Below are 13,967 nucleotides of genomic sequence, written 5' to 3' on the forward strand. Positions count from 1 at the left end.
AATGAGAGCAGGCCTGTCTATTTTACAGCTGCAAAAAATATGAAATAACTTTTTATCATAGCTTTGAGGTTTGATTTTTCATCCAGTTCCTTCACACTAAACAAGCCTTTAGATTGTTAACCTAAAGTGTTCTTCACATTCAGTCATGACTAAAACATTTCACAGCCCTAAAGCTATGAAGAAACTTGCCAGTTGGGGGTCATCTTAACTTATTTAAAGCATTTCTCCTCATTACGCATCTTTAAATCCAACTAACAGCACAAAGGCATGTTTCTTAGGCGCGATTCGTGCCATTCGGCTCAATAAAAGCCCTTGAAGTTCCATTTTTATTTTAAGCACTCTGAGAGCGAGGAGAAGAGTGATTGTGCCGCATGCAGGCTTTATGTTCCTGCAGGGTCACATCCTACTCATGTGTAACCCTAAATTCAGCATTTTCTTCCTGCACAATGTGAAACTCTGCATTTTGTTTACAGAGAACTGCACCAGTATTTCTCACGGAGCTTTCTGCCTTGTGTAGCTGGACGAAGCAGCTTTTTGGGGATTTCTGTGGCTGATTTATTAACAAAGCCCTTCAATATAAATATGCGACAACATCTGTAGTATGAGTTTTTTCAAGGCGATACTTCCTTCAGGCAGAAATTGGTTAACATTTAACTGTCAAAATAGTTTTGGAGATTTTAGCAAATGGTGCATTTGTGTTTCACCTGACTCATACTGAGGGTAACACCACTAGGATGTAACTTGCCACATTTGGTGCTTCCCTGCCTCATGGTTTACATCTGAATGCATGATTTCCTTAGAGCTGTAAACATTCACCACTAATATGTGAGAAAGAAGCACTATTAGAAGTAATAACAGAATGGAAATCGGCACAAAGCAGTTTTAAGTAAATCAAATAAATTCAGAAATATATTACTCTAATCTAATCTTCTACACAACAAGCTCAGGAAGCTGTTAGTGGACCAATAACTCGCGTTACTCTGCCATCAACACCTCTATGCCCTAAAAGTTTTCATTTTATTCAGGTTAAAATCCTTTGGATTGTTTTTATCACTTTAAACAGATAAACTGAACATTCATTACTTTCAAAACGAGTTATACAAATGAGTTTATTATAAAATGAAACACCGAAACAGCAGAATATCTTGTCGTTAAGGTTTAACTCAACTGTTTTATTTTTAAAAGAAAGATATTATCTTCCTGAAAATTCCAAAAAAGGTTCATCCTGTCCACTCTGTGACTTCTGTAATGCTTCACCTATATAAACTTTCCTGATATGTCAGCTCGCATAATCTCCGTGAGAATATGTCATAGAAATTATTAAAAATGTCTGTGATACTCAAACACTTTTTCTTGTGCAAAGTTGGCAGGGATGCTGTCTTACAACTGTCACTGCCTATAGGTCGTCATTGCAAATACAATTTTTAGATACTGTTTGCATGTCATTTCATACATTTGTGTAAAGACCTAAGATAATAAAACGACTTTTAAAACCAGAGGGGCACTGCAGAGAATCTCCTCTTCTAAGTCCAATCATGCATTTTTTGCCAATTAACCTAATTAACCTTGCCTTAATGTAGTAATAAAAATTGTTGCAATGTAAAGATCTCTACACAAATCACTGACTAGGTATCATGGCAAAATCCTAATAGTCCCAAATTAAAAATGATGCTTATGGAGTTCCGGTATGAGTCTTGAAAGTTATGTGTGACAGCAAGAGGTCTTGTGAAGACTGCGTTCTGCACCTTCTGGAGATGAAGTGGGACTCATACATTATGTTTTCACAAGCTTCCTCAAGATGCTTTTCAACTATCACAACAGGAAAAACGTGACTGGAGTTAATAAAAGGTAACAAGTCTGTGTAAGAAGAGAAATAACCAAACCACGCACGGCACCTTGTTAGGGCGAATGAAAGAGAGGCCCTGCAGATCTTCACTTTATCGATGAGTTATGATTTCTTTAAATGCTGGATCTGATCCTGTGATCTGCAAACAAGAGGTCTGTGCCAATGGCTTTAAAGCAACTAGTGAGGCAAAATGGCATACTTAATCAATAAATGTACTGTTTACGACAGAATGATAGCTCTAGATTCAAATATTCTGGTAAAAAAAAAAAGTGAAAAACACTTAGTAGCCACAAAAAAGGTCATGTGGCAACACCCACACGGACTCCTTTGTGCATCTATTCAGTAACCTGCTCATCAATGTTCAGCATATGTGTTTGCTCCAGTAGGAAATTCATTCCCATGTGGACGTTTTATTTTCAAAGGAATCGTTAATACTCTTTTTTCAGCGTAGATAATGTGTCAAAGGAATATTTCAAACAGCTTACATACAAAAAGTCTGGGGTTGTGAAAGGAAATGATTTAGCACTCGTGTTATCAAAATGTCAAAGTTACATGTAACTCTGTGTACATGTCAGAGACTTCAGTATGTTGCAACAAAAACAAAAAACAAGGCCAGCAACGAACTGTCTCAAATATCAAACTGGCCATCTTTTCTCCGGACAGAGGAACAGAGCCTAAAAATGACTCCTGGTGGATTCTTCAAGGAAATGGTGTTTAGTAAGAACTGCAGTGGATGGCTGATAGTCCTTAAGTTGACTCAGAAATCACCGTTAAGCTTGCTGTGATCTGACCGGACACTGGACATACATTCACATTTTTACTTCAAGCTTTTTTCTTCCCAATACTGGGGCTGTGGGTATCAGCCAATACTGGATACTGGTCCGAAACTAATTATCATTTTTAAAATATACAATTTTACTTGTTTCAAAACTGAAATCAGATAAGCGACAAAAATATTATATCTATTAAATAATTAGTAAATAAAGAGCAGTCAGAGTTGTACTTCTGACCTGAGAAACTGTACCACAGCTCCAGATGTTCAGTTAAACAGTGAAAATGAACATTTTCATAAACCAACAGGGGCTGATCATCTAAGATGAAGAATCTTACAGGTTTGTCCACATTTTTCTGCTTTCAGTCTGGAAACTACAGCCTTGCATGAGGAGAATGTCACAGGTTTTCCAGCTTAAAATAAAGCAATACTGGTAATATAATGGCAGTGCTAGATAGCTAACAACTCATGCACTACTGCTTCAGGCGACTCAAAAACAAGAATTTCCAAGGGTGTACGGAGAAACGTCCTGTACCAGCTTTTACAACAAAAAAGAAGGTTTGAAATTCTGCTTGAAAAAAAAATACATGGTAGAAAATTATGCATAGATGCAAATACTCACTCATATCAATACCAATATTTTTGTCAGTATCTGCAAGTATTTCTGATACTGGTATCGGTATCAGAACAACTGTAACTTCCACCACAACTATCAACATACACATACACATACACACTCACAGATGATGATGATTAAGATTGTTGTTACTGTTTTATTTTGTTTTATTCCTTAAGTTGATATATGAGATAATTATTTCTGTTTCATTTTATTTATTTATTATTATTATTGGGTACTATTTTTTTTTCTTGTTGTTTCTGTTTTTTTGTTTTGTAATTTTGAGCATTTTGAGCAAAGCATTTTGAATGGCTCACACGAGTTTCTTCATCTCTTCCAGGTTACTACATGTTTCAACAAGCATCATGTCGGGTCTTTTAACTCTGAGGGCTGTTTTCTAAACTTAAATCATTTGTTTTAAAAGTTGTGAGGTGTTGCGTGGACATATGTAGCTTCAAGCTTATTATATTGTCCTGAGAACATCCCAGTGGGGTTCTGAAATCAGGTTAGCGCTGCTTCGATCTATGACGAGGAGAACAAGAGAGTACACGCTAAAGGTGTTATAGCTAAATCACAGGGATTAAAGTCATTGGTTGTTTAGGATTAACACCTACCTGTACGATCTACCATGAACAACACTTGTACTATTTTAAAATTTTTTCATGTGATGACAAAAAAAACATAGGTGACCTTCATACGCTCTGAAGTTAGAAAGTGTCAAATTCGAAAGCATCTGAACTTGGTCATGTGACTCTCTGAGAATTGCAGGGGGTTCTTTACTGAGCAAAACTAAAATGATTGCAGGCGAAATGTAAAAACAGCAAATATGGCTAACAGCAGAAGCAGGATTATAAACAAGGCCCTCAAGCCGAAATATTGAGGGAGTAAAACATTCTTTACTGTGCTCCTTTCAGCTATTAGAGATCCTTTTAAGCTAGTTTCTTGTCTTGTTTAATTCGGTTTGTCATTAGCTTTTGGCTCATTCCTCTTTTTTTGTACATTTTTGTGCTTCTGTTGTCATTCCATGTAATTTAGTGTTTCTGTCTGTTCTGAGTGGGCAGGTCGCTGGACTGGTCTTTAACTTCCACGGGTCACGTGTCAAAGTGCCCTTGGACGAGATACAAGCAACAGCCCTGTTGCTCTTTGATACTCCTCATGTAAAGTCACAGAAAAATGCAATTTCTTTACTCTGTAAGCCTGTTAATACTCACTTTCATCTGTACATTTGTGAGGCTCCATGATACTGATGAAACAGCAAAACTCCAGGCCGCCCTTATCCACAAAGCTGCTTCAGCCTTAAAAACTGAAGTAATGTTGCTCAGGATCACAGATAAATCGCTGCTGCTCAAAATCCTGATAAATAAAGTGATAAATACTGCAGATCTGGGCAATAAAAAAAAGGTAACTCTGCTGTGCGTGAACAGTCGGGTTCAAGCACTCTTGTCAGCGATCTGTGTGTTTGATACTCAATATTCCCTCGTGCAGCTATTTTTAGCTTGCTGACAAATCAAAGGCGTGACTGTTTTGGTTCATGGAGACGCCATTCCATCACTTCCATTACAAGCAGATCATTTTTAACACATACTTGAGCGCCAGTGGGAATCATTATTTTCTAGATGTCTCTGATTCCTCGGGCCCGAGGATGGCGTATGTATTTCCTGTGTCCCATCTGCATGCCTAAAGCTATTAACGCAGACAGTCTGATATGATCACCACAGAGGAGACAGCATGCCGAACACACTGGACGGGGGAGCAGAAAGCGTTGGACTCTAATCTGGACATTACTTTTAACTCTTTAGGTGCTGAATTTTAGGCAGTTCATTTAAGATTTATGGGCTAACCAAGTAAAACAAATATGTGTATACTGTATTCCAGTTCAATCAGTCCAATTCCAATCAGTGAAAACACTGGAAATTATTGTTGTTTTATTTGTATCCATTAAATAAAAGTATTTAACAGATATAACAGATATAAATAAGAGATTTAAGTAGTGATCGCATTTTAAAAACACTTGTGTACATCTGAACAGCAAATAATCTCATGCACTGCTGAAGATTCTGTAATAATCGTACAGACCATCTCCAAAAAACATCCGCAAACAACCGCAAAATCAGGGCTGCTTTTGGCCCTCATGTCTCAGTTATGGGACTGTGATAATAAGCAAGTGATATGTGGCCCAAAGGTCATGACGTCGGTCTGACGTGGGTTATAGCATGTGTGTGGGCCCAGAGTCATTAGCCTCGTTTACTTACGGAAAGCATTATGAGTCTGGCCAAAACTGGTCCACAAAGGGACAAACTGCAAAAGTTGCTAGATTTTGTAACTACAAAAATGCAAAAACAATGAAACTTTTTTTCAAGACTTCATCTTGAGAAAACAATACTTGAGAAAAAGAAAGAAAAGACAAGTAAGGAGGGCTCAACTTTTGCATCGGAACTCTTTAATCGTCTGGTCCTCAACCGGTCTCACAATGCCAAAAATCCAATCTCAGAAGAACAACATGTGACATATTTACATTGATTATCTGATTAGTTAACAAAAACTAAGCTGGTATGCAGAAGCAGTGTGTAAATAAAACCAAAACTATAGGTACACTCTTGTTGAATCAAGAGGGGTTAAAGTAAGAGGATAATTTGCCGCATAAGCTTGATCATAAGCAAATGTCTATTTAAAAAAAATAGTATTGAAGAAAGTTTGTGAAAGAAAACATCTTAGTGGCTTAATGGTCTGGTACATTCAGGTGTGTGTTAAAAAAAATAGTTAAATGTTAATCCCTGGACTGTACAGAACTGTGTAATTATGCTACAGTACATATTAATGTTCAACAGTTTATAATTGTAAAAAGACTAACCAAGTAAGAGTTGAGCTTTGTGTTGCTGTGTCTCTCAAAAGGGAATACTGTCTCTATGATTTAAGACCTCTGCAATGTGGCGATGTTTGGCTATAATGCACGGCACTGCATGTGACAAAACCCAAACACAAGACCAGCACAAACACCCCAGCCTTTTCAGGTTAAGTGTATCACGTCCAAGTGAAGCCACAATTTATACCTGTTTAGTCTAAGTCTGATTACCTTTTTTCATTTTGATGATTTAAGTCCACACCTCTACTTCTGAGCAGCATTTTAAACGTCAATCCTAAATTACAAAAATGTCAGCCGAGTTCAAATATGACTTAATCAGATCTTTGAGAGAATACACAGGTTTTAGATTAAAATCTAGATTCAAGATGCAAAGAAACTGTATTCATAAATAAGACTTAATAAGTATAAAATCGATCCCATTATTTGTAACAACAAAACTTTTTCTAGTATTATTATTGTAACAAACTAACATGACAAACTGACTGAGTACAAGATGGAAAGCCCATGTTCTGCTGTTTTTCTAACTGTGTTGAGACGCATTAAAATGCACCATGGGTACATTTCATCACACACTCTTGTCAGGACAGCATGTCAGGGGCTGTTTCCTCTCAGACCGTATGACTGAACACCCAGCTCTGCCAGCAGTTCACATCACTGATTGATGACATAAATGCATCAAACGGAACAAAGCTCATGGCATATCAACTGCTACACCTACACATCAACACATTGGGACACACCACTTCTTTCTATTCATTTTCATTCATTTATTTTTTTAATTTTACTTTTGAAGGAGGCACTGCGCCAGTAAAACTAACCTGGACATTACAAAGACCTGCAACCACACACAACCTCACTCAAAAATGTGCAAATCCTTCTGAAAACAAAAACATAATATTCTTGGATGCCTTTTTGGATTTACCAGGCTGCATCAAAATGATTTTTGCCAAATTAAGCCAGCTTTTATAGACTTTCAAACACATCCTAAATGTATCAAGGGTTAACAGACAAGATCTAATCACATTTTTAAAAATTACATTTGTGATGTTAAGTGAATTCTCTATAAAACATGTTTCTGAAGTCTGTTTTCTTTGTGCAGGCAATTAAATATTGGCAACTTTGCAAATCCACACGGGATGTATTTACTATATAAATGTCTTGGGGGCAAATAAAATGATGATTTGTGAGGTAGGAGGGGAATCCATGGGTTCTTAATAAGTAACGAACGCCTGCAAATGCATGTTCAAAAACACCAGCCCGGGGGATTTTTACAACCTGGCAACACAACACATCTCACTTTTGGTGCACAGCATATAAATATTATTTGTATTAAACAAGCAAACATCTGGCAACATGCCACCAAAACCACAAATGATTTGTCCTGGACTTACCATGTTAACTTCTGACACCATGTCGATACTTGCCACATCTATACTCATGCCAACTGCAACTGGTGCACCTTAAAATGAGTCACATAAAAGTGAATTACGTGACAGGCGAACCACAAAAGTGCAGAAAAATGAGGGAAGACGTGCCCGCGACACAGAGTGAGAAATGACTTAAAAGTCCTACCTCCAAAGTCTGGCCGGAGACGAATATCATATCCTTTTAACAGTTTATCCACAGTCTCTTTGACGAAGGACATGTTCCCCGGCTCATTGACGCTGAAAGACAGAGAGCAACAAGGCTGTAAGACTTCTGGAGAGCAGACACCCAGACTTTAGTCCGATATTAACCCCAAATACACGCAGTATTTCTCTTTCTGTCAGTCACACGCACACACGCACACGCACACACACACACACGCACACACACCTCTGCGCGCAGCACATCAGTGCCACGGCCAGAGCCAGAGACAGGATGTCAAAGATCCCTGTTCCCCGGGTTCTCCACATCCCTCTGTGTCCTGTTCAGCTTCAACAAATCCCTAAACGAAGTGAACCCTCCGCTGTGAGGTGAGACTTGCCCCTCATCACTTTCACCTCTGCTCCAGCTCCAGCTGACATGCTGCACGGCTCAAGCCTGAATTATGGTTCCGCGTTAAATCGACGCAGAGCCTACGCCGTGGGGTACGCCGTAGGTTACGCGGCGACGCGCAACGTACGTTGCGCGTCGCCGCGTACCTACGGCGTAGGCTCTGCGTTGGTGTAACGCGGAACCGTAAAACAGCCTTGAGGCGTGGTGATGCTGGGGACTGCGCTGTCATGTGTTGAGCTCCAATAACGGGGAAGGGAACTCCCAACCTCCAAGTTTACTTCCTTTTGAAGTTTGAAGTTGACCTGTGTACTTTCTGTAATGCAGCAAATGAAACTTTAGATCATATGTTTTTCTTATGTCCTGTGTCTAGAAACTTCTGGAAATAATTGAGAAGTTGGTTATTACTTAGAATAGATGACATACCAGTTTTTGATATTTCTCATATTTTTTTATATGTAGACAATTTGAAGGCTGTTATATCTGATATGATTAATATAATTATTCTCATGGGTAAATATCATATTCACTGCTGTAAGTGGAGAAATGGTAAACCCTCCTTTGATTGGTTTTTAAATGATTTTAAATTGTTCTTTTTGTCCCTCAAAAAATTGATTCCAGCAAAATGGCTAAAAAAATTTGTGACGACATATCTTGTTTTTTGCTTTTGTGATTCATGCCTGAGACAATGCTCCTATTTTGTTATGGTTTTTGTTTTGCCTGATTTTGAAAATATATGCAAATGTTTTTACTTGTATTTTAAAATAACAACCCCTTTTTGTTTGTTTTGTTTCATTTCTACACACATATATATATATATATATATATATATATATATATATATATATATATATATATATATATATATATATATATATTTTGTACATGGCTTATACTTGATGACAACATTCCACTTCATGTTTAAAATGTATTAATGTCCTTACGAGAAAATGTTATGATACTGTGTTATTGTATGTTCAATAAAAAAAAAAAAAAAAAAAAGAAAGTTTACTTCCTTGACACCGTTTAGGCTATGAATAAATAAAGTTAAAGAAAAAGGAGAGTTTCCAGAGTTTTTTAACTCCACACTGTCCCACGGCGCACGGGCCATTGATTATACTAGTTTGTTTTTTTTCTGTTTTACTACTTGAAGTCTACAGTCATTGCCTTTGAGGCACAAATATGTTTACAAGTTTTCTTCAGACTTTCTGTTTGCACTTTTGTTATTGCACTAAAAATGTGCACTATTACAGAATGGATGTTCTGCTTTCTTTCTATTGTTTTATATTAATTTATACAATTTTAAGGACAGGTTTCTGTTTTAAGAAAGATACTTTTTTTATTCAGTTCATTTTGTTATTTTGTTTTATAGTGAATAGCTGGATAATAATTTGTTTTCCATGTGTTCATGGCATTCAAAAATATGCATCTAATTCAATTCAGGTTTGAGTCAAATAGTTAAAAAATCGTTTCACTCACAAAAAAAGGGGCTAAAAAAATTCACCATGCCAGGAGGGGTGAAGGCAATCGGGTCGGCCGGCCCTGCCGATGAGGTGTACCTTATTTATTTATCAGGGAGTTGTCAAACCTAATGGTACCAGAAACTTATTTAAGATGTTCCTGGAAAAATACGCTTTGGTTGAGATATAGTGGCATGCTGAGGGGTGTCCACGACTGAAGTAACACTCTGGAGTATTTTATGTTCACATATCATTTTTATTGATTATTCTTCAGAAGGGTCCTCCCAACTTCTCCTAACAGACTAAAAATTACTGGACAATTTAACCATCGGTGTCGTCACCCATAGAATTTCTATTGAGGCTTTGAAGCCCCTTTTTCCTCATGTAAGGAGAAGCTGCCTGGACTTCCACCTTTGTCAATATCCCAGTTTAGCCGATCAGCCATTTTTAGTTAACATATTCATTTTTTCGACGAAGTTGGACATTTGTACTTGCAGTACCAGTCAATAGAGATTGAATTGCTTTTGGAACCAGCACCCAGTGGTCAGTAGATGAACTGCAACTTTTGTTATTTATAGGTTTGGTCCCGCCTGGAAGACAGATTGTTCACTGGAGTAGCTGCAAAGTTGATGATGAATGTTTGCAGAGGAATATCCTGTTTCAAATTGGCATATTTCACCAATTCCAGTGGTGAAATCAGAAATTACGGCTGTGTTTAGCCGGTGGTGGGTTAACACAAGCTGGTGATGGCTGAACTAAACGAGGAAAATATGATAGCTAGCCATTGGCCAAGCCAGCTGCAAAAAAGTCTAACCAAAATCCTATGCCACTAATGGTACATAAATTAATTGCTTTATATAAATGTATCTGATGTGGTCAAAAAAAAACAGCCTGTCCAGTTGCCATGATTGTGAAAAAGTTGAACTGCAAAGCTAGACATTTTAATGTGGGGGTCAATGGAGATTGATGCGCCTTTGGAGCCAGCCCGCAGTGGCCAGTCAATGAACTGCCACTTTTCTTTTTTCCCCACTGGCATCAGTCCAGAAGTTAGATTGTTGGCACTTGGTCCCTAATAGACTATTAGAAAGAACCACTGAAAGTTGTTGGTGCTCATCCTTCCATGTGTCGTAAGTGCTGCCCTTACACGTCAAAATCAATGACAAAATTTTACATTGATAATAGAGATCTTCGATACTCCTCCGGTCGTTTCTTTTTGTGGTTCTAAATCTCGGCTCGTCAAAGAAAAAAAAGTACATGTAATGCAGGGTAACCGTATCGTAAAAGCGACTTCAGCTCCACACCTATAGTATAGTGTACTGTATATCCCACGTAGCAAACAATGCTTGGCCCAAATCTGCAACTCCTGAATTATACAGCATTATCTCATGGTGAGCGTGACTGCTGAAACTTGGCCACATGTCCACCAGACATGGCACAAGTTTTCATTTTCACCAGATTTTTAGGCCATGCTTGGCACTTACTAAAGTTTTCATGTCAGAACTATTTCGGATGAAATCTGGGCCACATCTGGCTTATTCAACCTTTGCTGAAACCCAACTTGGGCTCAGTTCATGAACTATGGGACACACGTGGCCCAAATATTTATTGCCAGCTCCATAACTTAGCCATTAGTGGCAAATATAGCCCTGATACGGCACAAACGTGTCTGCTGTCTAGGTAGGAGGACCCTCAGAGGTAAGAATAGAATAAGCTCCTTTGGATTGCTTTAAGTCTGATGAATAACACAATATTTGCCATGTTTAGAAATATTTGCATTTCTTTTTTGTTCTAATGTCATGGAGAGGAACAGCAAAGCAAGCGTACCCCTTCACCAAAGGAGAGCTGGAATGGGCTCCAGCAGATCCCTGTGGCCCTGAATTGGAATAAGCAAGTATAGATAATGGGTGGACGGTGTTAAATGTCATACAAATACTGAGCTAGTTCCTGAGGCTTTTTTTCATCTTATATTGCTTATCAACATACTCATTTCCCATTTATTTCCCATCCAGCTTATCTACATATCCTTGTGTCGACCTGCTAAAAATACAAAAACAAACAGTACTTTCTACTCCATTTAAGTCTGTTAATAACCCTCTAACAAGCTCAATGTAATAGATAGGACCCGGTACGAGATGGGAGTTACTTTAGCAAGGCCAGCATAGCAGGAAGGCGTCGTCCATAACTCAGTGCTCTCCACTCTGAGATGGGTTCAAACAACACTCAGCAGCTGTCATGAGGCATGTGTGCTGGCGCTGATAACATGATAGTCTGACCATTCAGTTGGAAGACAAAGATTATTTCTGAAGCACAATTGTGTGGAAGGCCTGTTTCCTGTTAGTTAAAAATTGATTATTACGTTTGTGAACTTGCCACTTGCTGTAACCCATTGCATTTAACAATTTCTCAGTATCCCGTGACTGTTTTTTGTTTTTTAAATCAAAGAAACAGTAGTGAAATCCAAATTCAGTTTATCAAATGTTGACGTGCTTCCCTGCATCTTAAAGAGGCCATGAAAGAGGGTCTTTTAGTAATAATTGTCACTGTTTTTCAGGTTTAGAAATGGGGTAAAAGAGTTCCTGAGATGCACACCAGCGTTACAGCCACAAACATTTGTGGGGTTGAACTTACCTCGTATCATAAATAGCATAGAGCTTTTTATTTCCACTGGCAGCATTCCTGAAAAGAAAAAAAAGAAAAGTAAGCATTACTTTCTGTGGTACAATGCTGACTTTTGCAATAACTGAATAGGTCTATGGAGATCTGTTTGGAGATTTGATAATTACCCTAATTTCACCACACACATGTCAAGATCATACTGTACAGTATGTACAGCAGAATTTCCAATCAAACTCTATTGTATTGAAATGCATTTTGAAAATCAGACTTAATAGAAGTCAATTTCCACAACGACTGTGTTGGAAGTGGCTTGACTGTACTGTAAATGCAGAGTGATGTGCAGTCTTTTTCTGTGCTGCCGCAGTATGTGTGGGACACGTTTCCTCCAATCTGGATCACAAACTGTCATGCTCCGTGGGTTTTCTTTGTTCTTTGGCAGATACTTGTTTCCTGGCTGCTTTGCTCCAGATTGATCTCTTATTTTGACGACTGTTCATTTGGATTTGGATCAGAAATGTATTTGGACCATCATGGGTTTCTTCTGAAGCGGTTCTAAACCTGTCTGTCTCAACCACATAACATAGATATGAAAGGATCTTTAAAAATACAACAAAAAGAGAGGATGTAACAGTTTTCCTTTTTTTCTTCCATATAATGGCACTTAGCGTTAGTGCGGCATTTAGACTTTTTTCTTTTAAAATATGTTTACAACTCCAGAGCCCAAGTTAATGTCATCAGATGTTTTTGTGCTTTCTGTCATGAAGATACCAAAATGTTTAATTTATGTACTTTCTCCCAAATTTTTCAGTCAAAATAACATATGATCAGCCAATAATATACAAAGTGTAGATGTAAAAGAGTCCTTACTGTCCCCAATGTTCATCTGCTGTTTAGATAGATTAGTTGGCTGTGTCATAAATTAAATGTACAAGCTCTGCCAAAATTGGTGAAAGATTTAAATAACAGGCAGTCAAAAAAAGGAACAAACATAATATCATATACAGTATGATGCACCGGGACTACACACTTAGTAGCAGAGAAGTAAAAAGTATTTAGTTTTTTACAGTCAACTGAACTCAATCTAATATCATGGCTAAAGGGGACACAATATGTGTTTAAGAGCTTTTACTTGAGTGTCTGAAGCGTCTGCCAACTCGAAAACACAGAAATGGGAGCATGTCTGTGTCCCCACAGCCCTGATATCCTAACCCCAACCTTAATGTCATCCAATGTGTGAACACAGGACTGTGGGAACGCAGGGACGACCCCACAGAGATAATACAAGTCTGTCCTTTAGTCTAAAAGACTTTCATGAGCAGTTTAGATTTGCAGGGTATTGTGACACCACAGACCCAGATCACAATTGAATTATCCAGGTTATCGTTCTTTACCTCCTCCCATGTCTATTTATGCTGCATCTGCACTTCTCAGAGGTGCATAACACAAAACTGTACCACTGATTTCAGAGGAGACGAACCCCAGGGAAGAGGAGGATAGAGTGGCTCTAACTCCACCTCATATGGCTGAAAAAAGGATCCCCCCCCCCCAAAAAAAAAAATAACTGTCCCCTTTTCCTATAAATACATGGTCACAAACATTTGAATAATAGCTCAAAAAATATGTGAACTTTTGAATAGTGCGATGAGGCATCCTGGCAGGGGCGTCAATTGGGTATGGCAAGGTACGGCAGCCGCCACACCTTGGCTTCAAGGGAAAATCAAATGTAAATGTTTGTTTTTTAAATACATTTATGGAATTACTCTGTGTCTATTTGTATTGATTATTCTATTACTTAATACATATAGAATAACTACAAATGC

At 38.1% G+C, this 13,967-nt stretch overlaps 1 protein-coding gene across 8 annotated transcripts in view; it reads right to left on the reverse strand.

The window, feature by feature from the left end:
- gabrb3 (gamma-aminobutyric acid type A receptor subunit beta3) overlaps window positions 1-13,967 on the reverse strand; it is a 59,185-nt gene that overhangs the window by 26,607 nt on the left and 18,611 nt on the right. For 6 of the 8 annotated variants that reach the window (XR_009783926.1, XR_009783927.1, XM_061737861.1 and 3 more), the window contains exons 2-4: window positions 12,160-12,207; window positions 7,670-7,761; window positions 7,489-7,556 (exon numbers count right to left, since the gene is read on the reverse strand). Coding sequence is in view for 6 of the 8 variants with exons in the window: in XM_061737859.1 (XP_061593843.1) it covers window positions 7,489-7,556; window positions 7,670-7,761; window positions 12,160-12,207 (208 nt within the window). In the remaining 2 variants the exon portion in view is untranslated. Of the gene's footprint in view, window positions 1-7,488; window positions 7,557-7,669; window positions 7,762-7,912; window positions 8,025-12,159; window positions 12,208-13,967 lie in introns of those variants that run through there. The other 2 variants (XM_061737860.1, XM_061737858.1) reach the window with 1 other exon arrangement.

Source organism: Cololabis saira, chromosome 13 (genome assembly GCF_033807715.1).
Source record: "Cololabis saira isolate AMF1-May2022 chromosome 13, fColSai1.1, whole genome shotgun sequence".
Taxonomy (NCBI): domain Eukaryota; kingdom Metazoa; phylum Chordata; class Actinopteri; order Beloniformes; family Belonidae; genus Cololabis; species Cololabis saira.